The 27,913-nt window shown below is 29.6% G+C and overlaps 2 protein-coding genes across 4 annotated transcripts; one reads left to right on the top strand and one right to left on the bottom strand.

Annotated features, from left to right (window-relative positions):
* Nucleotides 1–122: 122 nt before the first annotated feature.
* RpL36A (ribosomal protein L36A) lies at nucleotides 123–670 on the top strand. Its single transcript, XM_047053430.2, has one exon. It carries the CDS (start codon nucleotides 239–241, stop codon nucleotides 554–556), a length of 318 nt encoding a protein of 105 aa, XP_046909386.1. The 5' UTR covers nucleotides 123–238; the 3' UTR covers nucleotides 557–670.
* A 917-nt stretch (nucleotides 671–1,587) lies between these two features.
* On the bottom strand, nucleotides 1,588–27,913 carry LOC124490273 (uncharacterized). 3 transcript variants are annotated; one of them, XM_075730277.1, is made up of 3 exons: nucleotides 27,813–27,913; nucleotides 22,719–25,777; nucleotides 1,588–4,101 (listed from the first exon to the last, which is right to left on the bottom strand). In XM_075730277.1, exons 2-3 carry the CDS (start codon nucleotides 24,082–24,084, stop codon nucleotides 2,174–2,176), a joined length of 3,294 nt encoding a protein of 1,097 aa, XP_075586392.1. In that variant the 5' UTR covers nucleotides 24,085–25,777; nucleotides 27,813–27,913; the 3' UTR covers nucleotides 1,588–2,173. The 3 variants fall into 3 exon arrangements, with proteins under 3 accessions (XP_075586392.1, XP_075586393.1, XP_075586391.1); XM_075730278.1 differs by lacking the exon at nucleotides 27,813–27,913 and adding an exon at nucleotides 26,889–27,336 and having other exon boundaries at nucleotides 22,719–25,686; XM_075730276.1 differs by lacking the exon at nucleotides 27,813–27,913 and adding an exon at nucleotides 26,889–27,336.

The raw sequence follows: 27,913 nt of genomic DNA on the forward strand, positions 1-27,913 counted from the left end.
AAATTTTCAAATTCAGAAAAAAATTGGATTCAAAATCATTGTGGTTGTGTGTATCCACATGGATAGAAATAGCCGCTTTTCTGTGTCTGTGTTTTGTTTTCGTAGCCACATGTCACGCTCTTCCTATTTCCTTTGCGTATGCTTTTGTGTGTGTGAGTGTTGTTTTTGTTTGAGTCGTGTGTGTTTATTTTTGGTTTTTCATTTCAAATTTTCACCGGAATTATTATCATCATCAAAAATGGTTAATGTACCAAAATCACGTCGAACCTTTTGTAAAGGTAAATGCAAGAAACATACATTACATAAAGTTACCCAATATAAAAAGGGTAAAGAATCGAGTGCTGCACAAGGACGTCGTCGTTATGATCGAAAACAACAAGGTTTCGGTGGTCAATCAAAACCAATTCTTCGAAAGAAAGCTAAAACGACCAAAAAAATTGTCTTACGTATGGAATGTAGTGAATGCAAAACTCGTAAACAGATCCCGATTAAACGATGTAAACATTTTGAAATTGGTGGCGATAAAAAACGAAAGGGTCAAATGATTCAATTCTAAATTTTCAATTTGTATAACATTCAAAATTTTGCAAAAAAGAATCTAATGTATTTTTCATTATTTTTTTTGTCAACTGAATAAATAAATCACCAAATTCGTTTGGTTCAAAAATTATTTTTGTTTTTATTTGTTTTCAATGGGGAAAAAAAATTTTCCAAATGACAATAATCAACGATTAACGTTTCACGCAATTATAATTTAATGCTTGCCCGATGGATGGCGCCTATGTATGTATTAAGAAATTATAAAAATTAAAAAAAAAACTTTCGCGCCCATGCAATTATATCATCGTATATAGTTGGATGCGGCGGATTTTTTTTCCTTTTCTTGAAAAGAAAAAATAAAGCCGGTCATATAAATGAGCATTTTTTTCTGGGCTTGTCATCGACGACGACGACGATTGAAATTGGTGTGTCTATGTTTGGAAAGATACAAAAACAGAAAAAATGATGAGATGGGTTGATCAAGACATCTTCTTCGTAGTCAATCTCGATGATCATTCGATAATCATCATCATCATCATCATATACTATTCGCGAAACTAAACATTAATCATCATCATCATCATACTACAGAAAAAAAACGGTGTTGATTCAACAAAATTTTTTTTCTAGGTGTAAAATCACATGGAAAAAGATCATTTTTTTCATCTCTTTTAAATCATAGATTATATATACATCATGAACATCATGTGTGCAATAAATTGCCAATTAGCCAAGACGAAAGAAGCATAAAAATTAAAAGACAAAAAAAAAATTTTATTGATCGACCATGATAATCAATCATTTCGACGTGGTTCCTGGATCTATGATTTTCCATCGATGGCTCATGTATCAAATTCAAATGATGATTTTGATTGATTTATTTTTTTTTTTTTTTTTGGAATCAATGATTTTTATTTATTACAATTAATTGAATGATTGAATGAATGAATGAATAATAATAGAGATATATAACTCATAAATTCCATAATTAATAATTAAATATTAAATTTGATTCAAAATTCCATAAAAATTAATAATAATGATCATAATTATAGATGCAAAAAAAATAGAAATAAAGGTCTTTAAGTGTGTACGGGGGGCTTTATGATAAATCTATCAAAGATGTCAACTATTTATATAAAGAATCAGTGTGTGTGTGTGTGTATGCTATATATTTATAGAAATGAATACAATTGTATTAGATTTCTTGAATTTTCAATTTCAAGAATTGAAAACGATTGCGTGGGTGTGTGTTTGTTACAGAAGAAAAACGAAAAATAAGAAAAGAAAAAACCTGGATGATTACAATAATGATTATCATGATATATATGCAATGATTGATTTGAATCGATTGTAATGAGCCAAGAGAGAGAGAGAGAGAGAGAGAGAGAGAGAGAGAGAGAGAGAGAGAGAAAAAAAAATTTGTGACATTTGTAAAATGAACAGGATTTGGTTGTGTTCATATTGTATCTAAATGGTTGATTGATTGATTAATGAGAAAAAGAAGATTTGCACTTTTTTCCGGATAAAGTATTTTTTTTTTTGATTCGTTTTCTTATAAGCTCGTCATTTGTAGGTATTATCAGTTTTTTATGTGTGTGTGTGTGTGTATGTGTGTGTTTTGGGATTTTTCTCATGAAATGATTTCACGAGTTTCGGCTAATGCAGCAATCAATTCGGAATTACTTGAATCACAATGATGATAATTATTCATCGTTGTTGTTGTTGATGATGATGATGTTGTTGTTGTTGTGGGTGTTACTATACTGTTATTATCCATTACATTACCACCACCAGTACCAATTGTTGATATTAAATCTGAATGTAATTCATTCGATATGATTGTATTCGATCGAGGACTATTACTATTTGTACCATAATGGAATGCTATATTTGGATCATTACTGCTACCAGCATCAAAATTATTCTGTCCATAGTAAAGATTCGTATCATTCGATTGATAAATATTTCCAGTATACATTGTTTCTGGTTTTGATTCAATTTTATTATTATTATTATACATCGATAAAGAATAATTGCCAACAGCAGCACCATATAATGTATGATTCATCATCATTGTCGTATCGATTGGGTTTGACCATGATCTATGATGATATGATGATGATATTGGCGTAATCGATGATGCAGATGACGGTGATGATTCATTATTATTGATTGGTAATTCCAATTGATGTTGTAGCATTGATCTTGGTGGTTGAGGCGGTGGTGGTGGTTGATCATATGGATAACTCATTGGCGATTTTTCCATTCCAGAATATGGGCTACAATTTCGTTGATCGTTGATATCAATAGTGATGGCTGATGATGAATCTGATTGATGATTTGTTGGTGATAATTGTTGTTGTTGTTGATGACGATATGAATATGGTGGACATACATTCCTTAAAAATGTTGATGAACCACTAAAACGACTAATTAATTCATTAAATGGATCAATCGATGATTTTATCGATGATTGAATTGAATTATTCAATTCATTCGTATTAGCTATGGATTTATTCGGTGATAATTTATTATTAACATCAACACTACCATATGTTTGTGTAGGATGATATTGTTGTTGTTGCTGTTGTGGATGATGATGGAAAATCGATTGATGTTGTGATGGTGTTGGTGGATACATTGTATGCAGATCATTCAATTGTGATCCATGTTGATGATGAAGATGATGATGATGATGTGATCCACCACTACTAGTATGTAACCCATATACATGTTGTTGATGTGGATGTTGATGAAGATGATGATGATGGGAGTGATGTAAATCATTTTCAACAGGTGAGATTTCCGGTGTTGGTAATGATGATGATTTAGCTGTTCCTTTTCCTTGACGAGATGATGATAATAATGATGGTGGTGGTGGTGGTGGATAATCCAATGGATTCGTTGAAGAGATCTGATCATTCATGACTAATGTTGTTTGTTGACCTGAATTATTCATCGAACCAATCGATGATATTGGACCGGTGGTATTGGTGGTAGTAGTATAATTATTATGATTATAGAATGAACGTGGTGAATGTTGATTGAATCTATTATTATTATAGATAATATCGGCTGATTGATTTATTGGGCTACCATGTGGAGATGAATCTGGTGTTTGTACACCACCATAATCTAATGATGGAGAACTAATGGATGAATTATCAGCCATATCATGTGATGACATTATTTGCGAAGATGTCTGTTGCTGTTGTTGTTGCTGCTGATATAATAAAGCCGATGATGATGATGTTGATGATAATGTTGATGGTGATATTAGACTATCATCATTATTATTATTATGATAATGATTCATTTTCTTTGAATTCTTTATATGGCCATTATTATTATTATTACGATTTGCTGATGTTGTTGTCGTAGATTTTGGCGACGTAATTGTCGTAGTGTTTGCGGTAACGGCACTACGTTTACAATTCTTTTTTCTACGAGGTCTATATTTATAATTTGGATGATCTTGCATATGTTGTACGCGTAGCCTTTCAGCTTCTTCAACGAATGGTCGACGTTCTTGATGTGATAATGATTTCCATCGTTTGCCTGTGAATGAGAGAAAACAAAATGAAAAAAAATTAGATGAAATTCAGTAATTAAAATTTTTTTTAAAAAAACGTGGTGCATCAAAATGTGTGTTTGGTTTCCATTTCCGCTTTCAAATAAACAATAGAACACACACAAACACAAAAAGGAACAAGAAAGACATCAATAAATGAGAAATATATACCATATATGATGATGATGATGATAATTATTATTTCATGCATTCTAATTTACACCATCATCAACCATCAACATCATCATCATCATAAAACATTAATAACAAAACGAAAATTTCGTGTCGTCCATCAATGAAAATCTTTCATTTTTTTTTTTTTATTTATTTCGTGAAGTTTTTTCTTTTTTTCTTTTGTTGTCGATATCAACATCATCATCATCATCATCGAAAACATCATCATCATCATCATCATGATCTTTGGCCATACACACAGACACAGACACACACACACACACGTTTGAGATGAAAAACATTGGAAAAATTTAACCAATGTTTGAAAAAAAACGAACCATTCATATATCCTGTATATATCAATCCATATTTTTCGATAATAATCTCGATGATGATGATGATAGAAAGAAAGAAAAATCTTATTTCTTTTTTTTACCAATTTTTTTTTCTTTTGCTATCGACCAACATCATCATCATCATCATGATCATGAAGATGATGATGATGATCTGGTGGTGGTTCAACATGGAGAAAAAAAAATGAAATGAAATGAAAAACCCGAAAAACGTACCGAAATATCATCAGTGGGAAAACGATAAAGGAAATATATAGATTATGATCAAATATTGCGCCCGATATTTATTATTATGACGATGACGACGATGCTGGTGGTGATGTTTAATGTGTAAATGTGGATCAACAACAACTCTATAATCACTACGATCAAATCATCCATGATGGTATGGTGTTTGAAACATTAGATGAATTTTTTTTCAACTTTTGCCCCTCCCAACCATGATGATTATGACGATGATGATGATGATGATGATAATATCCATAGATATTCGGATCCTGGTGTTGTCATCGTCATCATCATCATCAATTTTTAACACCATTATCATCATCATCAAGATGGCTAAACTTGGACCATCATCATCATCATGATGATGATCATCATCATCATAAACTATCGAAAAGAAAGAAAAAACCATGAAGAACGACTACCAATCTAACCACAACATTATTATCATCATCATCATCAGCATCATGTGAATGTAGATTTTATAATACGAAGAAAAAAAAATATTTTTTTTCCACTATTTTCTGATTGAATCAGAAGAAAAAAATGCTGACCATTAAATTAATGATTGAACGAAAACGATAATGAAATAGAAAATGACGAATGATCGACCGGACGAACGAACGGACGGACGGACGGTGTCCATTTGATGATAATGGTTATTTAAAGGACAGAAAAAAAATGAATTCAATTCTTGTGAATTGAATTTATTCCCGTTTATTATCATCATTATCATCATTGATTGTTTATCAACCATTTGGGTTTCATTTTAATCATTGAATTAAAAGAAATTCGTGAGAAATAGAAATATCGAACGGAAATTTGAAGCCGGAAACCACACACACACACACTGACACACAATGTATCGAAAATGATCCAGGATGATTAATGTCATGATGATGATGATGATGATGAAATCTTTATTTTTTTTAATGACTTGACACGAATTTTATTTCATTTTCTTCGTGTTTGTTTTTTTTTTATTTCCATTCGAAACGATTCGATTCATTACAATTAATTATTTTCATCGTAATCATTTAATGTCATCATCGAGATGTGTATGAAGAAGAAAAAGAAGAATAAATGGTGAATTGAAAAAAAAATCTTAACGAAATTTTTTTCCTTTTCAACAACCGACGATAATGAATAATGACAAAAATGATCGTGTAATTAAAGACAACGACGACGACGACGACAAAAAAAAGCAAAACAAAAAAAAAAGAACGAAAAGAAAAATCTGTCCACGATGATAATGTTGATAATTTCATTTTCTTCGTGAACAAATTCAAAAGGTTTGTTTTTTTTTATTTCCATTCGAAACGATTCGATTCATTACAATTAATTATTTTCATCGTAATCATTTAATGTCATCATCGAGATGTGTATGAAGAAGAAAAAGAAAAAGAAATTAAACCAGTGACATGTAGAAATTGAAAAAAAAATCTTAACGAAATTTTTTTCCTTTTCAACAACCGACGATAATGAATAATGACACGAAATGATCGTGTAATTAAAGACAACGACGACGACGATGTTATTATCAATAACATATTTCCACAATTTCTTTCCTTTCATGGTCAATTCTACGACGACAAAAAAAAGTAATGTCGCAAAAGAAACCTTTTAGAATTTTAAAAACAAAAAAAAGAACGAAAAGAAAAATCTGTCCACGATGATAATGTTGATAATTTCGAATGCTGTTGAATTACGACATATAACCAAAGGGACAAAAATGAACCAGAAATGAATGAATTCATTATCGATTAATCGATAATGAATTTTTTTTTCTCATTCGTCCGTTATCATAAATGTTATCAATACGATATACACTTCTGTTTCGTTGGAAGTAGATAAAAGAAATATTTATTTGAAAATTATCGATTATTGAATTTTGAATTTTATATTTGTTATTATATAAGATCGAAAATCGATAATGGATCGAAAATTGATATGTTGTACCCAAAATTCAAATTGACCTGTTGCACTTGTTGTTGTTGTGAAACTTTGTACAAATATGGTATATGAAAAAAAAGATGAATTTTTTTTTTATTTTATTTCGCATTCCCTCTGGATATCTAAGTGAAACGAAAACATAAAAAAATGATTCACGAAACTAGTTTAATTAATGTAATTAACAGACACTAATTTTGTTGTAGTTAGTTAGTTAGTGGATCAATGTCGTCAATGTTGTTGACATTACCACACACATACACAGACACACTATAATAATGAAAAAAAAAATAATCATCGACACCAGATAGAATAATGTATGTGGCTAACTACATTTTTGATATCCACAATCCAAGGATTCACATGTCATCATCATCATTTCATTTACAATTATTATGACATGAATTATTTTTTTTTTTGTATCATCCGCATGTTGTCATGTTCCATGAGAATAATCATGTCGTAATAATGATGATGATGATGATGATGATTTAGCAACTTGGATTGTGTTTGAAATGAAAATAAAAAATTTCGTAATTAAACATTAAAATTTTAATTGGTGGTATAATAATTAATTATATCATGAAAACTTGAATCATCAAGAGAGAATCGATTTTTTTTCTGTTTTGTTTTGTTTTGTTTTTCATTCATTCAAAATTCAAATTTAAATATAAAGATATTCAACACGTGTGAAATTATTTTATTGATGAAGAAGAATTATCCGAAAAATTGGAATTTCATTTTTTTTTACCGCCAAATACAACTGCAATGATATCATCTCATTTTAGTTGACGGATCAGATCATTTTTTTTCTACACACTGAAAATGTAGTTTTTCTTTTTCACACACACACACACATTCATCCAAAAAAAAAACCAAACAACCATCTCACACACACAGCTAAGATACATCATCATCATCATTAAGATTTCGTTTTCATATCAAAAGAAAATGAATGAATGATGGTCAGAACAACAACAACAACAACAAGAGAGAAGAATATATATTTTTTCATTTTACAAGGTCTTCCACTTTTTTTCTGTTGTAGTTTCTTAAATATATTTTCATTATAATAATCATCATCCATTGCCGTTTTCCATCATGTTTGCACACTTACACACACCAACATTTATTGATTGTAGACCTGTTTACATCAACAACAACACTATTATCATCGAAATATTTCTCTCTTTTGGCCGAAAAACGATATGACCATGATGATGATGGCTCGTGTTTCTATCTTTCTCTCTGTATATGTGTGTTTTACGTACTGGAATTCTAAAATTCCAATTTCTTACTTTTTTTTCGATTCAATCGATTCAAATTATGTGTACTTGATTTGGTTGGCTAGTTTTTTATATTATTTTTTTTTTTTTTGATCAATTTCGCTTTTCTCATTTGATATTTGGAGGTAAAGAAAATTGTAAAAAAAACAAATGAAAAAAATGGTAGTTTTCATTTGAATGTATGGAAAAAAAAATTCAACGATGATGATGAATATCATATGGCGACGAAATATTATCATCATTCATCGTGGATCATGGCTTATCACACCTTAGAAAACAACACTGACAATGACATGCACACACATACATCGATTCATCATCTTAGTGATGATGATCATCATGTTTTTTTTGTTTTTGGATATATGATTTTGAATATCTATGTTTGTGTGTGTGTGTGTATCATTGATGATGATCATTAATGATGAATTATCAAGCAATGTTGATGACATGACTCCGATGATGATGATGATGGTTAAGCTTCTGGGATAGTGTGTGTGTGTGTGTGTGTGGGAATTTTAAATATTGTTCAAGATCATGATCAATGTGTTAGGGAAGAGAAACAAAAATAATGAAAAGAGAAAAAAGAATTGAATTTATTTTATTTTGAAACCCTTTTTTCGGTCACTGTTTTTATCAATAATTATTGAATCCCATAACATATTCAAATAGTTAATAGTTATTCTTACATATTTTTCTTTTGACGATTCGAATCGGAAAAAAAATTCAAACAACTAAATATATAATGATCTTTTGCTTATCATTATCATCATTAAATGAGATTTCCATTTTCTACTACCTTCCTGGTCATAATCATCATCATCATTATCAATGATCATTGTCATTGGATGATAATGATAATGGTCAGTAGTAGGGTCATAACGACAAACAATTCAGATATTATACTACTACGATATTTTTTTGGGAAATCTTGATTATATAATTGAAAAATGAAAAATTTTTGAAAAAAAAATAAAACAAATTTGAAACCAACAGTCCCAACTTTAATTTTTATATGTTCAAAGAAAATAAAAAAATCCAATGTAAGTAGCTTTATTATGATTATGATTATTATTCATTTCATTTCATCTCATAACAATAATAAATCTATATATGTGCACCGTATTTATGGTATAAATATCATAATCATCATCATCAATGATCAAATGATGATGATGATGATCATCATCATTATTATTCATATCTATCTCTAATGTTGGCCGCGTTTACAGCATAGAAAAATAAAAATGAAAAACCATTATCATCATCAATTTGAAGATGGATCTTAAAGACGATCATTTAATTTTTTTTTCATTTGAATGAATGAAAAATTCATTTCAATGAAAAGAAATGAATTTTTTTTTTTGTTGAAAAACCTCAATCAAATGAAATGTGAACCGAATTTGATTTTTGATCTATCGATCATTCACAGAACGTGTGTGTGTGTGTGTTTCATAATATCGTATTCCCCAATGATATTGAATCTATCCATCTTTTTTTTTATTTGCCCCCCCACCTCCTCACCTTATCGTTTATCGAGTTCAAATTGAACTTGAAAATTTTAAAAATAAAATTTTTTTTTTCACTCTAAAATTGAAACGATTATCGAGTTAAGAATGATATATTATAGTAGTAAGATTTTCTTTCTTTCTTTCTTTTCTTTTCTTCTTTTTTTTCTTGAATAATCAGTAGAAGAATATATCAAAGCATTAGATGGTTCTTTGGTTGGAAAAATTCTCTTTCGTTCACTATCAACAATAATCATTATCATCATCATCATTGATGATATATAATCGTTTTTTTCTCGAGAAAAAAGAAAAAGAGACAGAGACAGAGACAGAGAGAGAGAGAGAGAGAGAGAGAGAGAGATGGAAGCAAAACTCTTCCTATATATGTGTATAAATTATTCTTTATAACAATGATTTAAAAGACATAAACCTTTAGTGCGTTAGTGTGTACAAGTAAATAATTTTTTTTTGTTTGAAAATCTTTAAAAAAAAATATTCGTCATCTAAGTAGTAAGAAAAAAAAAACAAAATAAACTCCTACCACCACCACCACCACCACCATCAACTATCAATTGTGGTTATCATCGATGATAATAATAATAATAATGATAATGATCATCATCATCGATGATGATGATGATGGTCATGGTAAATGCCCAGATAGATAGAAAGAGAGAAAAAGAAAATGGATGTTTTTGATGATGACCAAACAGAAAAAAAATACTACCAACTATCTATTATCATCGACAATCATTTAGCCGGTTTGATTGTGACGATGATGATGATGATGATGATATGCCGGTTGGTTGGTTGGTTGGTCAGTCAGTCAATCGATCGGTTGACCATTATTTTTTGGCAGTTTTATTATTATATATGGCTATGGTTATATAATAAATAATAATTTTCTCTATTTATGGCTATTATCTACATATAACGTAGATCGAATAATAATAATAATAATAATTTTGGTGATCAATTTTTTTCATAGTTTTGGCGAAACGATGCCATGGCATTGAAATCATCCGTATGAATTTTCTTTCTTTTTTGTTTTGTTTTGTTTCATCCAGATGTGTTAGGGATGATATGAATCCAGATGAGTAGGATGATAGTAATCTATCCATGAAAGTAGTAGGATGATGTGAAACAATAACCAACTTGGCTATGTAAATACGAATTTTTTTTTCATCCCATTTCAAGTTTCTTGGGTGTCAATGTGATTGATTGTAAAATGATTATTATTATTATGATGATGATGACGATGATAATATGTAGAATTTTTTTTTCACTAAATTTTTCGATTCTTTTTTTTTATTTTCATAAATATTCAATTAGAACATAACATCCGGATATTCATCATCATCATCATCATTATTAAAATCAAGAGAGTTTATTTCCAATAAAAATCATAACGATGAAAAAAAATGACCGAAAAAAAGTTATCCAAGTTTATTGGTCATTCATTTTTTTGCATATTTTTACCATTAATAATGAATACGTTTTTGAATAAATAAATATAATGATGATGATGATGTGTAGAGTTAATCATAAACAACAACAACAACCAAAACTATGATTATGAATAGACAGACCACACAAAAAATATTTCATAGCGCCCAGAAATAATGTTCATCATCATCATCATAGGTTCCTCGTATCCATATTATTCACATCTAATTGTGTCATCATCATCATCATCAAATTCTAATAACAATCATTGGTTATCATACACTCGATTTTCTTTTTTCATTTTGACCTTTCATTCATTCATTTGTTTATTGTGTGTGTGTTCTCATTTACAGATCGAGATTACACAATTAAACAGCAACAACAACAACAATAAAAATAAAAATAAAGCAAACAATTAAAAGACAATTTTTTTTTACTCATTCATTTCAACCAAGTTGATCACATCATCATCATCATCCTGATGATGATGATAATGATAATGATAATAATATCTGATGGTCATCATAAAGTTGAAAGTTCAATTTTTTTTTGCTGTTTTTTTTCATTGATTATAATTCAGGTAGCTCTTTAAAAAAAATAAAATAAAATAAAACCAGAAGAAACCGTAACGAAAGCAAAAAAAAAAAAATTCGGCCATTTAATGATGATGATAATGGTCACAATACACATAGACACACACACACACACACGCTCATCAGCAGATAACCGTTAAAGAGATGACCATCATCAATGTCAACGGTAATAACCACCATCATTACCACCACTACAGCAGCCGTTTTTTACTACTACTTTTATTATCAGATATAGAATGTCAACTCATAGTGTTGTGTATCCATCATAATCATTCGATGTATTTCAAGTTTGACATTAATTACTCATACTGGGTACTATTTTATAACAGACACAGATTTCTTCTCCTTGCAAAAAATAAAAAAAAATAAAAAAAAGAAGAATCCTGTGTGTGTATTTAATTATAAATCATCGTCATCATCATCATTAAAACAAAAAAGAATGTTCAAATAGAAAAAAAAAGTTTTCATCACACACACACAATGATGATGATGATACAGGGTAAATTATCCAAGCAAGGTATTCCGGCCGTTTGTTGTTGTTGTTGTTGTTGTTGTTTATTTTAATTCAATTTAATTTAATTTCTTTTAATTGTCTTTTCTTTTTGTTGTTTTGGTCAAGTTTAGAAAAAATCTGAACAAACGAAAAAAAAACTATTCAACAGTTGCATACCACACTGTTTATCATTAATGAATGAATGAATGAATGAAAAAAAAAATTCAAACTGAAAATGAATTGTGTTGATGGTAGATTTATATTTATATAGACCATATGAATAGACATGTACATAAATGAACAGACATTCTTATGCATGTATTTTATATCGGTAGTATTTTTTTTGTGTTTTCTATTTATTTACTTACGAATTTAGAATCATCAAGAAAAAAAACAGCAACAACAACAACTAAAGAATGCTAATTACAAATGATGATGATGATGATGATGATATGTTTATCGCACCATACATCATTATTTTGGCTTAGTTTTTCTTACTTTCTTGGTCATCATCATCATCATCATCATAATTATTAAAATTAAAATTAACATACACACACACAGCGAGCAAGATCGAGTAAATTAAACCGAATCTTTTATCATTTTTTTTCGTTTTTGTTTTTAGTTTATTTTATTCTTTAATTTTTAAAGTTGAAAATTTTAATTTTTTTTTCTTTTCTTTTCTTGCTCAATACATTCATCAATTATCAACGGCAGCAGCAGCAGCAGAAGAAGAAGAAGAAGAAGCAGCAGCAGCAGTGATTATTTCGTTTCGTTACGTTTTTTGTTTGTTTGTTTGAAGAAAAAATTTTTGTAAAGAGAAAAAAAACAACAACAAAAAAACTGATTTATATAGACATGAATCATTTATTTTCTATGATGATGATGAACTTGAAACTTTACTTCTTCTTCTTTGGTTATTTTTTTTCTTTATACATCAAACACACACACACACACACACAGACAATAATTCAGTCAGTCACAGGTTATATAAATATATCGGGCGCATCGTATCAACATTTTTTGATCTTGATTTGAATTTGATTCGGACAATGATGATGATGATGATGGTATCATTTGGGATACTATCATCGACACATCATACAATTTAAAATTTAGTTTAGTTTTTATTTTATAATGATAAAATTTATTTATTTCCTTAATTTAATTTTGAAATATATCACTGATTTCAATGCAGATTGATTGATTGATTTTTTTTCCTACTCATTGATAATGATCTATGAATTTTGATTGATGACTATAGGAATAGAGAAAAGCAAAAAAATTCATTAAAAATGATGACAAATTATATTAGGTGACATGTGGAAACATTATGATGACCATCAATTCAACTCTTTTTGTCCATATCAATTAAATAAAACCAATGATGATTACTGTGATGACTTTCATGATGATCAAGATCATCAAATGTAATAATCAAGAGCAGCAGCAGAAGCAGCAGCAGAAGCTCATTCAATCAAGATTTATGTTGCTGTTTTTTATTTTATTTGAATTGAATTAGCTACTAATTTTTTTTTCACTAGCCAAAAAAAAAACTATTTAGTAGTAAAATGACGTGAGCCATTTTCACTAATCAAATGAACATTATCATAATCGTTTTTTCGTATGGTATGTATTCAATTTGATGATGATGATGATGATAATTTTCAATTATATAGATAATCTATGTGGGTATTGATATTTAATGGTGATAGAAAAAAAAATTTTTTTTGTTTTCTGTCCACGTAAGTTTCGAGTAAATTGACTGAAATTGACGATAAAAATTTCAAAAAAAAATCAACTACAACAAACAAACAAAATGACATATGATATGATACAAACATTCAATTTTATATATAAATGTGTCCAACTGTGTGATGTATGTGTGCATCATTTGAAACAAAACAAAACAAAAAAAAATTAGTCTTGCCTAGTTGGATCATGATGATCATGATGATGATTTCAGATCCTAAGGATTCAAAATTTTTCTTTTCTTTTTTGGGCAAGACGAAAAAAAAGAAAAATAAAAATAATTTGTTTTTTCCATTCACATCCTCCCTCCCTTTTGTATAAATGTCGACTTTTTTTAACAACAACAACAACGAAAAAAAGAAAACATCAATTTTACTTTTGGGTGGTTTTCCAAATAAAAAAAAGAAAAATGAAAAACGAATTTTTTTTTTTAAAATGAAATAAAGAAAACCGAAACGATGTGCCCCATCATCATCATCATCATCAGCATGTTTAGAGAAAGATTTTTTTTTGCCTGTGTGTGTGTGGCATCGCAATAATACTTTTTTTTGAAAAAAGAAGAAAAATTTCTTGACAGATTCATCAATATACAACAATAATGAATTTGAAAGAAGAAAAAAAAACACCCTGAATCTGTCAAATGTTGGTTTTGCTTGGTTGTGTGTGTGTGTATGTTTCTCACTCGGTGGTTGTTGTTGTTGTTGTATGATTTTTGATGATTATGATGATGATGAAGAAAAATTAATGAAGAATCTTCGACATTTTGTTTTTAAAGTTTATAATAATTTTTTTTTCATTACAATTCGAAACTTAGTTTTTTTAGTGAAAGACAAAAAAATTTTTTTTTTAAATTTGAAAAAGGTATACGCCCGTGTACACGTTTTTCTTTCTCTTTCTTCATATATTTCAGAAAATTTAGTCTTTTTTTTATTTGAGAAATTGTAAAAAAATTCAACCTGAATACAACCCTACTATTTCTGCTGCAGATGATTTTCCTTTATTCTATGATATTCTGATTGAAAATGGAGAATTTTTTTTAATCTTTTTTTTTAGTTTCGGGCGGCAGATATGTCTCTATGATAACAAAAAAAATGATGCGTGCATCTCTTCTTGGATGTTCATAATTCTTCGTGCACACACACACACACACACACTCACACACACAACCAAACTATGGATATATCTGTGTTGCCTTTTTGCAACAATATTATCATCATCATCATCATCACAAGTTCAATGAGAACGGATCTAAATCTCATCTCATCAAATGTGTGTGTGTGTGTGTATGTGTATGTATCTCATACATTAGGACCAACCAACCAGCCGAATTTGGCTAGTGAGCAAAAAAATCCCGTGAAATAACAGCAACAGCAACAACTTTATGAATGATCATCATCATCAACATCTTCTATGATGATGACGATGCAGAAGTATCCATTATTATAAAAAAGGTGGTCTCAAAGTTAACGAAAAGAAAAAAATTTTTTTTTTGTTTTCGGTGCCACACCAAGAATAAAACAAAAGAAAATGATACCCAAAGACGACCACTGCCGCGTATGCCGATAAACATAGAAAAATAAATGAATGAATGAGTGGAAAAAAATAACTTCAACAACAACAACAACAAGTGATGCTTAAAATATAAATATCTCTAAAGCTTATTCGTAGCAATTCTTTTTCGAGGAATAATAAACGAATTAAAACAAGGCTAGTGAACTTTTAAAGATTCTAAGCTCGACAAAAAAAAAGAAAAGATTTTTCTTCTTCTTCTTCTTCTTCTGCAGAAAGTTCTTTTTTTCTTTCTTTAAATCATCATCATCGTCATCATGACCCCATGCCCTCAGCCACACAATACATCAGGAAAACAAAAACAAAAAAAAAAAATAGTTTAGCAGAGGCTATGGCTTGTTGCTGTTGTTGCCACCAAGTTATTTTCCGCATCATTTCATGATTGACACCTGTTGATCTGATTCGTGTATGTGTGTGTGTTGTAGGGGTATGGATCATTGATTATCATCTATTTCACTGAATTTTTTTTTTATAAAATTCGAATTTTAAAACAAAAAAATGGACAAATTATCTTGATTACAAAATTTTAAAATCAATCAATCAAATCAAACACTAAAATTTAGATCTGATAATCAGATATTTGTGCAAGCTTTGAATCAATTAATTAAGATAATAATTTTAGGTGACAACGACATACATACACAAACATGTTGTGGCTATCAAATTATCTTTCTTTTTTTTTTGACTGTCAATTTAGATTTCATTAAATGTCGACAAATGAATGAAAAAGCAGCATCAACAGATTTATATAAATCTGTTGATGTACAAAACTTGTCACAATGTTGTAGAAAAAAAAACTTCACTTTCGCTTCACTTATATAAACAGACACACACACACACACACCAGTGATTGACGTAAGACATATGTATTTGACATTTCAAATGAGAAATATGAATATTTATAGAAAAAAAATGAACGAAAAAACAAATGAAAATTGAATGAGCAAAGGAGGAAAAAAACCTGAACTGAATTTGAAAGTCAAGGAAACGGCAACAATCAACCAACCAACCAACCAACCAACACAAACTAACTAAACTCAAATGTTCAATTTAATTTTGCACACAAAAAAAATCACCAAGTCAGGTTGGTGAGTGAGTGAGAGAGAGAGAAAGCGAGGGAGAGAGAGTATATAAATGATAATTTGTCAAATCAACACCTTTAACGACGAGAAACAACATATTAAACACACACAAACATATTGACAACATAAACGATGTATATCAGCTGTTGAATGTTTGTAGTTGTTGATGAATTGATTCTAAAATTTCATTCATTCATTCATTTTTTCTCTCTTTTGCCTGTGTGTGTGTGTTTGAACTAGGTTTTTTATTTTTGATTAATGATGAAACGAAATGTGAAACGAAAAAAAAATTATTAATCCTTGTTTGTGTGTGTGTAAGCATCATATACGTGTTTAGAAAGATTAATGAAAAATAATTCCGTTCCGTTTTGTCTCTCTTTTTTTTTTTTTGGTGGGAAACACAAAAAAAAATCCAGAATCCGTTTTATTTTGTTAATCTTAAATATTCAAAAAAAATCGATTCAAATCAATCATAATTTGATTTAAAATCGATTTTTTTCCAATTTCAGAAATATGACGATTAAATCGTTTCATATTCATCAATACATTATGATTGGAAAGAGGAAAGAAACAAAAAAAAAATCTTTCGATGATTAAGCTTGATATCTGAGGAAATGAAATCCTCTTTACAACCAAACAAACGCTACCATGAAAACATCCATACAAACACATCTGACAATAATCAAAATTGATCGATTCGAATCAAGTTTTTTTGTGTGTGTGTGTGATCAGTTGATGATTAAAACTTGGAAAGAAAATCCATTTTCTCATTCCATCTTCTATCCCATACAATAACAACAACAACAACAACAACAACACGACAACATTGAGGGCATTACAAATCAGAAAAAAAAGAAAAGAATCACAAGACATCATCTCAGAAAAAAAACAAGCAGCAACAGCAACAAAGGTGTTAAGAATTAAAATGAAGAAAAAAACCATAACAAATACGGAAACTATTTTTAACCACACACATAGAAACAACACACACACAGGTTGATCATGAACATCAAGTGTTAATGATGTTTTGTTAAAAAAAAAATTTAGCTTCTGTCTGGCAGTCGTCGATGATGATATGCTCTACATTTCAAAATAAAACTGAATGATTTTTTCAAAGAAAATTCCAATTTTCTTTCTTTTTTTTCTCATCAAAATTCAAATTCTCTTCAAAATTATGATTCGTTTTTCATGGTTTGATAATATGTGATGGCTACTAGCCTGCACACACACACACACACACACACACACACACACACACACACACACACACACACACACACACACACACACACACACACACACACACACACACACACACACACACACACACACACACATTTGGGTGACATAACGCCAGCTCTCAAGTAGTAGCAAAATTATTCAAGGGAAAATTGCAAAAAAAAAACAAAATTCTCAAATAGCTCATGTGTGTCAAATACTGTATATCACTGGACCATTTTTTTTGTCATTGAATGTATTGATTTAACATTTTATATATACACACCTATATTGTGAATGTGGAACCCATCAAAATATCCAAAAATTCAACCAACCATTCAATGTGAAAAAAAAGTGAGAAATAAAATAGTCAATTTCCTATTCATGGGGATTGATGATCATGTCTAAAATCAAAACCACCAACACCACCACCACAACAACAACGAGTACATAAACCGATCAGCCAACAACGACAAAAAAACCGATAAAAAAAATCTCAATGAAATGTGAAAGGATACTATAGTACGTAGTAGTAAATAGTAGTTTGGAAGGAAGAAAATGAAAAGTATTTCTGGTCGAAATAACCACATGATGATGATGATGACGAGAATCCAAAAAGCTAAAAATGAGAAAAGGAAAAAAACCAGAAAAAAATTCTATGCATGGCTTGACATTGGAATTGGTGATTTTTTTCTTTCATTCATAGTTATAATGAAAATGGACATATATCATCCAAACAACAACAGTGAAAAACCCATAACTATAGTCAGTTGTTACCAGAAAAAAATGAACAAGAAAACACCACCACCACCCCCAAATAATAGTTTTAGGGAGCCAGCCAGCAAAAAAAAAGCCGAACAACAACATCTTCATCATCAATGCAACAAGTGGTCACTGGATTGAAACTTAATTACGAAAAAAATGGGCAGCATCAGCAACAGCAGCAATAATATGAAACGAAACGAAACGAATAATTTTTTTTTTTTCGTTATTTCGTTTTGGTTATCACATTGGTAGTTGCTGTTGTATTTAAATATACCTGTGGAATGTAAAAAAAAAGAAATGAAATGAAATTGAAACGATAAAATGGATGTGTGTGTGTATGTTAACCAGCGAAACAACAAATATAAAAAGAAAAAAAAATACTCAATATACAGACATCGCCCAATAACGAAAAAAATGCCATAATCTTTGTTGTTGGGCGAGCACACACTTTGTGTTGTTTGACTATCGTCATTTCAATATTCAAGAAAAAAAAAAGAAAATTTCTGCCAAAAACTGAAATTGCATTTTCAAAATGGGCAACGTAAGAAAAAAAAATTTTTTTTTTGGAAAAACACACACACACACTGAATGTGGATACCTGGAGTTTGTGAGTTTGCAACAATAAAGAAATCGAATCATATTCGAAACGGTAGAAGTCTGTCAGCGTGCGTTGTGTGTAATGTTGAATTAAGTGATTTGGAATGCGAAAAAAATGGATTTTTTTCTTACGCTGTTCATAATAACTTATGTGCCGTTTTTGTTATGTTGTTGAGAACAAACTTTTCATTTAGCATCCTCCTTATTTTTTTTTATTATTTTGCATGACTTGTCCAAAAAAACGATGAGAGATGGAGTTGTAGCGTGCAAAGTTGTTATATTATTCATCATCGTCATCATCATCGCCAAATGATTATCGATGATCATTTTGATTAAGATCATGATGATGAAAAAAAATGCGTGTAATACACCCAAAAATATCGTAATCATCAAGAAAGATTTTTTTCCACTCAGTTTTTTTTCTGATCATTAGATAATAAATCGATATGGATCAAAATGTAAAAAAAAATTGGATCAATCCATAGTCAGGCTAGCCAAATATTATTATTATTTTTCTTGCTTTTTTCTTCTATTTTATTTTTACTATAGAAAAGTTTTTCAACATCTGAATTATTATTATTTTGGATCAATGTTGTTTTCATATATACTGGCCACCACCACCACGAACAACCACCACCATCACCGACATTATTATTATTTGTACACCAAGTATATGATTATCACATCATCACTGAAAACATCATCATGAAATTTTATATATAATTATAATTGGATAGGATAGGATTTTAGATTCAAGATTTAGTTATTATTATTATTATAATAATGATAACCATTGGTCAATGATATACAATAATCATCAAAATGGATTATATATTACTATTATTATAAACGATAATTGTCATCGTGTGTGTCTATACGACGAATAGTCGTGGTCTCACTTTTTTTTCAAGTATTTTTTTTTTGTTCAAATTTTTTCTTTCAGTAGTGTAGATTATTGAGAAGAAATGCACGATAAATCGAATGATGAATTGAAAGAAATGAAGGGCAGGACAGAAAAAAAAATCTTTTCAACGCAAAAAAAACAAACAAACATGGGAATTATGATGAAATAAATACCGAACAAGCACGTACAAATTCCAACAAAAACACGTGCTGCTGCATTTCACTTTTTTTTCTTTATATTGAACACGTGTGTATTGAAAAATTCAGAATTTTTATTCCATTTCCAAAATAGTTTTTATTTCATAAATTTAAAAATTCAAAAATTTCATTTAAAACAAACAAACACTGGCCTACATAATATATAGGTCTGGTTGTTGTTGTTGATGTTGTTCTGAAAATAAAAATTCAGGATTGATCAATCAAAAAAAACTGAAGCACTGAAACTGAAACAAAAACAAACAAACAAAAAAAAGTGGATAACGCCTAGATTATTAACGATAATGGAAAACAGAAACAGCAACAAGTGAAAAAAAATTCAGATTCAGATCATAAAACAAAACAACAACAAAAATTTATCATTATCATCATCATCATACATCATACATCATCATATTTCATTAGTACATTCCATATTTAACATACACACACACAGAAACACAGACACCACCACCACCTTGCTTTTATATCCCATTAATTTCATGATTTGATATTAAACAAAAAAAAATTCTTTCTTTCTTATTTTTATTTCATTTTCTATCGGTCCAAAAAAAAAACACACTGTTTGACCTATACACATAGATAAATAAATAATATTCACTCTCTTTCTGGTCATCATCATCATCAACATTATTATTGACGCCATTTTGCCGACGCAAAAAAAAACAATATTATAATAATAAGCAAAACAAATTCACACATTCGTTGAACGAGAAAAAAAAATATGAATTGATATTAAAAACAACAGCGAAAACAAAACACTAAACACCAACACCTTTACATACATACACACACACACACACACATAGAGAGAGAAAGATGAATAATAATCATCATCATCATCATAATAATAATATTCATAATCATAATGTAAATAAGGTGAAAAAAAATAAATGAAAAAAAACACATACACATCATATGAATATGGAAAATATTATTTTGAATTCAAACGAAAAAAAAATAGTGTATCCACTATGCATTACACAAATAAATAGATTCAAATCAGTCATCATCATCATCAGGTCTTGTTTATTCATTATTCAAAAACGTTTTGGGCCATATGTGTGTGTGTGTTCCAAAACAATGAATAAAATGGCCAAAAAAAGAAAGAAAGAAAAAAAGACATTTTCATGACAAGCAGAAAAAAATGACTAAAAATCTCGTCACATCTTGAAACAAGTGATCCAACAGCAGCAACAAGAACAGCAATGAATAGTCAGATATTTGAGTAAATATTTAGTTTAGAATATTGAAAAAAAATGATAAATAAAAAAAAACACACCGACGCCCTTCTGTGTTCCAACCAAGCAAGAAAAAATTTTTGAGATTTTGTAGTGTTCAAGAAATCTGAAAAATCTGATACAAAAATTGAAAAATGAATTCATTCATTCATCATTTATTATTTTTTCTGTTTGTCAGCACAATATGAAAGTTCAGCTGGTGTTTCCTTATATTTATTCATCATCCAAGATCATCTTGGAACCAAAAATAACAACAACGACGTAGACGAAAAAAAAATTGACCATTATACATTTGTTGTTGTTGTTGTTCTATACGTAAAAAAAAGATCACGATCAATTTTGATGGTCAAATCATCATCATCATCATCATCATGAAAATCGAAATCAAAGAGAAAACACATGTCGTAGATACATGCACTGATCAACGATGATGATGATGATCAAAAGAAGATGTAGAAAGAGAAAAAAACAAAACAAAAAAAACTGAATGGCCTTGTTAGCCGGAACTTTTGGATGATGATCACGCAAGCTCCATATACATATATTGTGAGTAGATATTCAACAACAACAACAACAATAAATAGGCGCCTTCCATATATTGAAATATCCTGTTTTTCTGAGTGTGTATTTTAAAGTTTAACAATAAAAAAAAACATACAGAAACAGAAAATATCTGGATTCCACAACCTTGTAATATGGTCTGAACAATATTTTCTGATTTTTTTTTCTTCTTCATTGAAACTTCATTTCACCTGTTTCATCAAAAAAAAAATGAAATGAAATTATGTGATGCACACAAAGCAAAAAAATGACCATATTGATGAAAAAGAATATTCATTCATACATTTTTTTTGATGAAGAATTTTTCGTTCGTTTGTTTGAAAAGAAAATAGAGATTTTTCTTTCATGATAACTTTAGTAATGAAAAAAAAAATGAAAAGTTTCAATGGTAATGGTTCCATGAATGGTAAAAAAAATATAGTCTCAAATGAAATATAACTCAAACATTTACAAAGACACACACACACACATACACCTGTTGATCATTATCAATGGCGTCGTTCTTATACTATGTCTGTTGTTGTTAAATCGTTGTATTTGTGTTTCAAACGCCGAAAATCGAAATAATTTTAGGGAAAAATGCGTGAAAATCAATTAAATAGATCAAACAAGTGTGGTGGTCACCATACAATCGAATAAATTCAAAGATAAAATCATTGGAAATGAAAAACTTACCAAGCATTTTACTTAGATCAGCATTATGTAGATCCGGATTTTCATCGGCCAAACGTTTACGTTCAGCTTTTGCCCATACCATAAAGGCATTCATTGGACGACGAATTCTTTGCTGTTGTTGTTGCTGCTGTAACGTTGTTGCTTGATGATGATGCTGTTGTTGTTGTTGATAATGATGATGCTGATGATGAGAAATATGAGGATGTGAATGTAAATGATGAGAAAGTTGCGGATGATGTTGATGAGGATGAGCATGTGATAGATGTTCATGATCAATATTACTATCGATTGTAATATTCGATTGTTGTTGATCAATTATCGTTGCTGATGCTGCTGTTGCCATCATTGATATTGGTGATGGTGATAATGGTGGTTGTGTTGTTGCTGTTGCTGTTGAATGATGCATGGTCATCAATGATGATGATGATGATTGATGATTACCGACAATATTACCACCACTATTGTCATTGGTGATGAGAATATTATTTGAATTATTGCTGTTCGATGATCCATGCAACGGATGTGAATGTTGTTGATGGTGATGATGATGATGATGAGAATGGCCAATATTACCACCGGAACTATTCACAGGTGATGTTGTTGTTGTTGCACTATTACTACTACTGCTAGTAGTTGTTGTAGTAGTTGCAGTGGATAATAAATGTGACAATGGCAAAGGTGGTGATGATGATGATAAAGCGGAAACGGATGAAGACGATGATGATGAAGAAGATGATGATAATTGTTGTTGACTCGAATAATTTGTTGTTGTTGTTGTAGGGGCTGTCATAACATTTATCATCATCATATCTTTATCGTTTGATGATGATAATGATGAATGATGATGATGATGATGATACGTTGTTGAATTATTATTATTATTATAATTAACGGATGTCATTACAGGTGATTGTGATGTTTGTTGTTGTGGCCAAATTGTAGGTGTAATTGATGATGATTGTGATTGAGATGATGATGAATTCGGATCATTTGGATCATCATTATTATAACCGGCCATCATCATCGTCATTGGCATTATTGATGAATGATGATATGACGATGATGAATCAATTGTTGTAGGCGTTGTCAATGTTTTGGATAACGATGATGAAAATGATGTTTTACCATTCATCATTAATGAAATGGTTTTGGAACAACCATTATCTTGTTCGCCATCATAATCATCGATTAATTTTAGTTCTTCTTCTTCTTCACCACTATCGCTAGGTGTTAATTTTATAAATTCTAATTGTTGTTGTCGTTGATATTGATGATGATGATGATGATGGGGATCACTAGTTACATTAGTAGTAATAGTAGTATTATTATTAGTAGGTGTTGTTGATTGTATCATCATCAACATCATCGCGTTATCTTTATCAATTGAAATGGCGAAAAAAACCCGTCGTCATTAATTCGATGATAATTGGTGATTTGATTTTTCCATTTTTCTTTTTAATGCCGATTAATCAAATTAAATTACTTCTCAACAATAATAATTGATGATGATGATGATGATAATCTGTTGCCAATTAAATGAAAATTAAGTTGATTGAAATTGAATTTTCGGTGTCAAAAAAAAAAAAAAAATCAAATAACATAAATTACACACACAGAGAAAGAACACAGGATTGAGAAGAAAATAACAAAATAAAGACCAAAAAAAAAAAAAACGAAAACAAAAACAAGGAATAACAGGAATACAAATTTTACAATAAACTAGAAAAAAAACACAACAAATTAAAAACAAATAACAACAACAGCAACAAAAATGAAAAAAAAATGTCACACAAATCACAAATTGTTCAAAGACACCTGTTGTGATGGTGGGAAATATAGATGATCAATCAATCAATATTGCCAAAAAAAATGGACAATAAAAAAGTATTTGACGTTGACGTTTATGTCCACAGGAAAACAAATAAAAAACACACCCACAACATGAAATTTATAAATTTATTGAGAAGTTTTTATTCACTGTTGTCGTTTCTAATGATTCAAGACATTTACATTATTTTTTTTAGGTGCACAACAACCAACCAACTGGCCATCGTCATTTCAATTTGGTCACAAATTATGCACATAAAAAATTATATATGTATGCAACAACGTGCACGTGCATGTTTGTCGATACGAAAACGTTGTGTATACAGAAAAAAAAACAACAAAACCCACTGAATATTAATAATTTCAATTCACAGAGAAATTTTCTTCGTTTCGATTGCTGGTCGTGATGTTTGTTGTTATGAAGCGAGAATTTGTCCATAATATAACACCGCGCCAAATCATCATCATCATTGTAATCGAAATGTTAATTAGTTAATCTATAAATATGCTGTGATTGGCAATAATACGTAAAAAAAACATTTCGATTTGATTGGATGTATGAAACATAAATGTGTGTTTGTGTGTTTAATGTGTGTGCGATATATTTATATATGCATGTGTATAATGTGTGTGTGTGTGTGTGACATACATACAATCACAAACATCAAAACGTAATGATGATGATGATGATAATGATGATGGTGGTGGAAAATATGATGGGAGAAACAAAATGTGACGCCTTATTGAGGATGGACTTGAGGAGTTTTTTTTTTGTCTTGTTTTGTTTCCAAAATAATGATTTTAATAATGGTTATTAATTGATTTAATGATAATTATCAAATCTGGAACAATTTTTTTTATTTGTTTTCATAAATGAATGTCACATTTTTGATTCACTTTCAAGGCAGGTAGAGGAGGTAACAATAATTTGTTAATTATGATGATGACGATGATGTTAACGGTGAAATTGAACAAAAAAAAACTCACGACATATAGAGATTAAATATTTACTTTGACCATAACGATGAAAACACAGAACAAACATACACACACACACACACGCACATTGGATCGGATTTCGTAAAAGTTTTTTTTCAAAAGTGTCGATTGAACGATCGGTGTGGTTCGATGGATCGATTGACTAGAGATGATTGATTGATTGATTGATAGAAAATAGCAAAAAAAACCAAAGTAAACGGAAATGAAATTGGATTCGTTTTAGAAAAAAAAACCTATACAAAAAAAAGTAAATGAAAAAACAAAATCAAAGAATCAGAATCAGAAATATTCTTATATTATAAAAAAAACGAAATTCTTTCTTTCCGAAAACAAAAAAACATTCGTTGCCATTTAACAACAGACAGACAGACAGACAAACAGACATGATGATGGTTCAGTGGTAAATGTCGTCTAACAATTTTTATTCTCTCTCTCTCTCTCTATCTCGCTCTCTTTGGTGAAAATGTCAAAACATCTTTATTATTATTATCATCATCATCATCATCAGATTCAAATTCTCAATTCTTCACATACCGTTATATTTTATTTTTATCAACATTTTTTTTCGTTTTGTTTCTTCTCAACTTTCTCCAGACAATTATCATCGGAAAGAAAAGAGAAAAGAAATTTTGGCATTGTTTCTTGAATTTTGTTTTGTTTTGTTTGATTCGATCATACTTGTGTATATATGGAGTGTGATGAAAGAATTTTCTCGATTTTTTTTATTTCTTTATTATCATCAGCATCAGCATCTTTGATTACTTTTTTATCGTTTCATTTTCGTAATGCAAAAAAAACGATTCTCTACGTGTTTGTGACTTGATATGGTGACATAAATGATAATTTTATCATTTTAATAAACATCATCCAAATAATCATCATTAAAATTAAAAGATTCAAAAAACGATTCTTGATGGATGATAATAATTAACCAGAAAAAAAATAAATTCTAGACGAAAAAATATGATTGAAAAGTGTGTGTGTGTCGGTGATCCAGATGGAGTAAAAAAAATTCAATCTGCAAGCTAATCGATCGATTAATTGATTGATTGATTGATTATCACAATCACCATTATACCGGGAGCAATCATTTACGTATTATTATTCTTTATTAACCCTTTTGATCACCATACAGACACAGAGAATGGATGATGAATGATTTTTGTTCCTGAATAGATTGATGTGGTAGAGAACCAGAAAATTGATGATGCCAATAATGATTAATTAATTATATATGACTATCTATATACCGGTTACTTGATTTGACACAAACGACACGCAGACACATACACACAGACAAACATTTTTCATTCCAGGAGAAAAAAACTGGCACTATTAACAAACCTTTTTTCTTAGACAAAAAAAGAATGATCAGACCTCAACAACAAAAGGTCAACAAGTGGTAGTTAGAAGTGAATTGAACAACACAAATTGATGATGTGTTTTGAGGAATATTTGAGAAAAAAAATTAAATTCTTCATTTTTTCCGATCATGGTCGAATTAATGAAAAGCAAAATTGAAAAATTCACAATTATCAATATGTTTATCGATGATGATGATGATGATAGCAGTGGCATATAACGATGGTGAAATGAAACGAAACGAAACGAAACGAAAAAAAAATTCAATTCATAATACCAAGTGCAACAGGTAGATATTTGATGTTGTTGTTGTTGTAGCTAGTGCAACAAGCTTGATATTTGGTGTTGTTCAAAACGCGCCAAGCCAATTATATTTTACAACAAACGAAAAAAAAACGTAAAGATTGAAGAAAAATAGAAGTTTGTGACAGGAAGCCATCACATACAGGAATGGATGAATGAATGAAATGAAATGAAATGATGGTTAATAAAAATAAAAATAAAAATAGGCGGCATACAAAAAAAATTGAAGAATGAAAACATACACACACACATATGAAAAAAAAGAGAAAAAAAAAGAACAGACAACAACAATAATCAACTAAACTAGAATATAACAATCGAAAAAAAGAAGAAGGAGAAGGAGAAGGAAAAAAAGAGAAAAGATACCACCACCACCACTGACATCCAGTTGAAGTTCGAAGATCACCAACCATACAATCAAAATTGGAGAAAACACTGAAAATATTTTGTATTGGAAATAGATCCAATGTCAAAATATTCCTGAATGGGGATGATGATGAGGTTGGACTGTTTTTTTTCTTCTTATTGTTATGTAATATGTACGCGGAAGAAAAAAAAACGAACCTGAAAACAAAACAAAACAAAAAAATCAATCAACATTACCTTTATTGAATCATGATTTTTTTTGTTGGTTGTCCACTGTTTGGATCACATAATAAACACTTGTTAAAGTTGTTTTTATTTTTGAATTTGGATCAAAAAAA

Source organism: Dermatophagoides farinae, chromosome 4 (genome assembly GCF_024713945.1).
Source record: "Dermatophagoides farinae isolate YC_2012a chromosome 4, ASM2471394v1, whole genome shotgun sequence".
Classification (NCBI taxonomy): Eukaryota; Metazoa; Arthropoda; class Arachnida; order Sarcoptiformes; family Pyroglyphidae; genus Dermatophagoides; species Dermatophagoides farinae.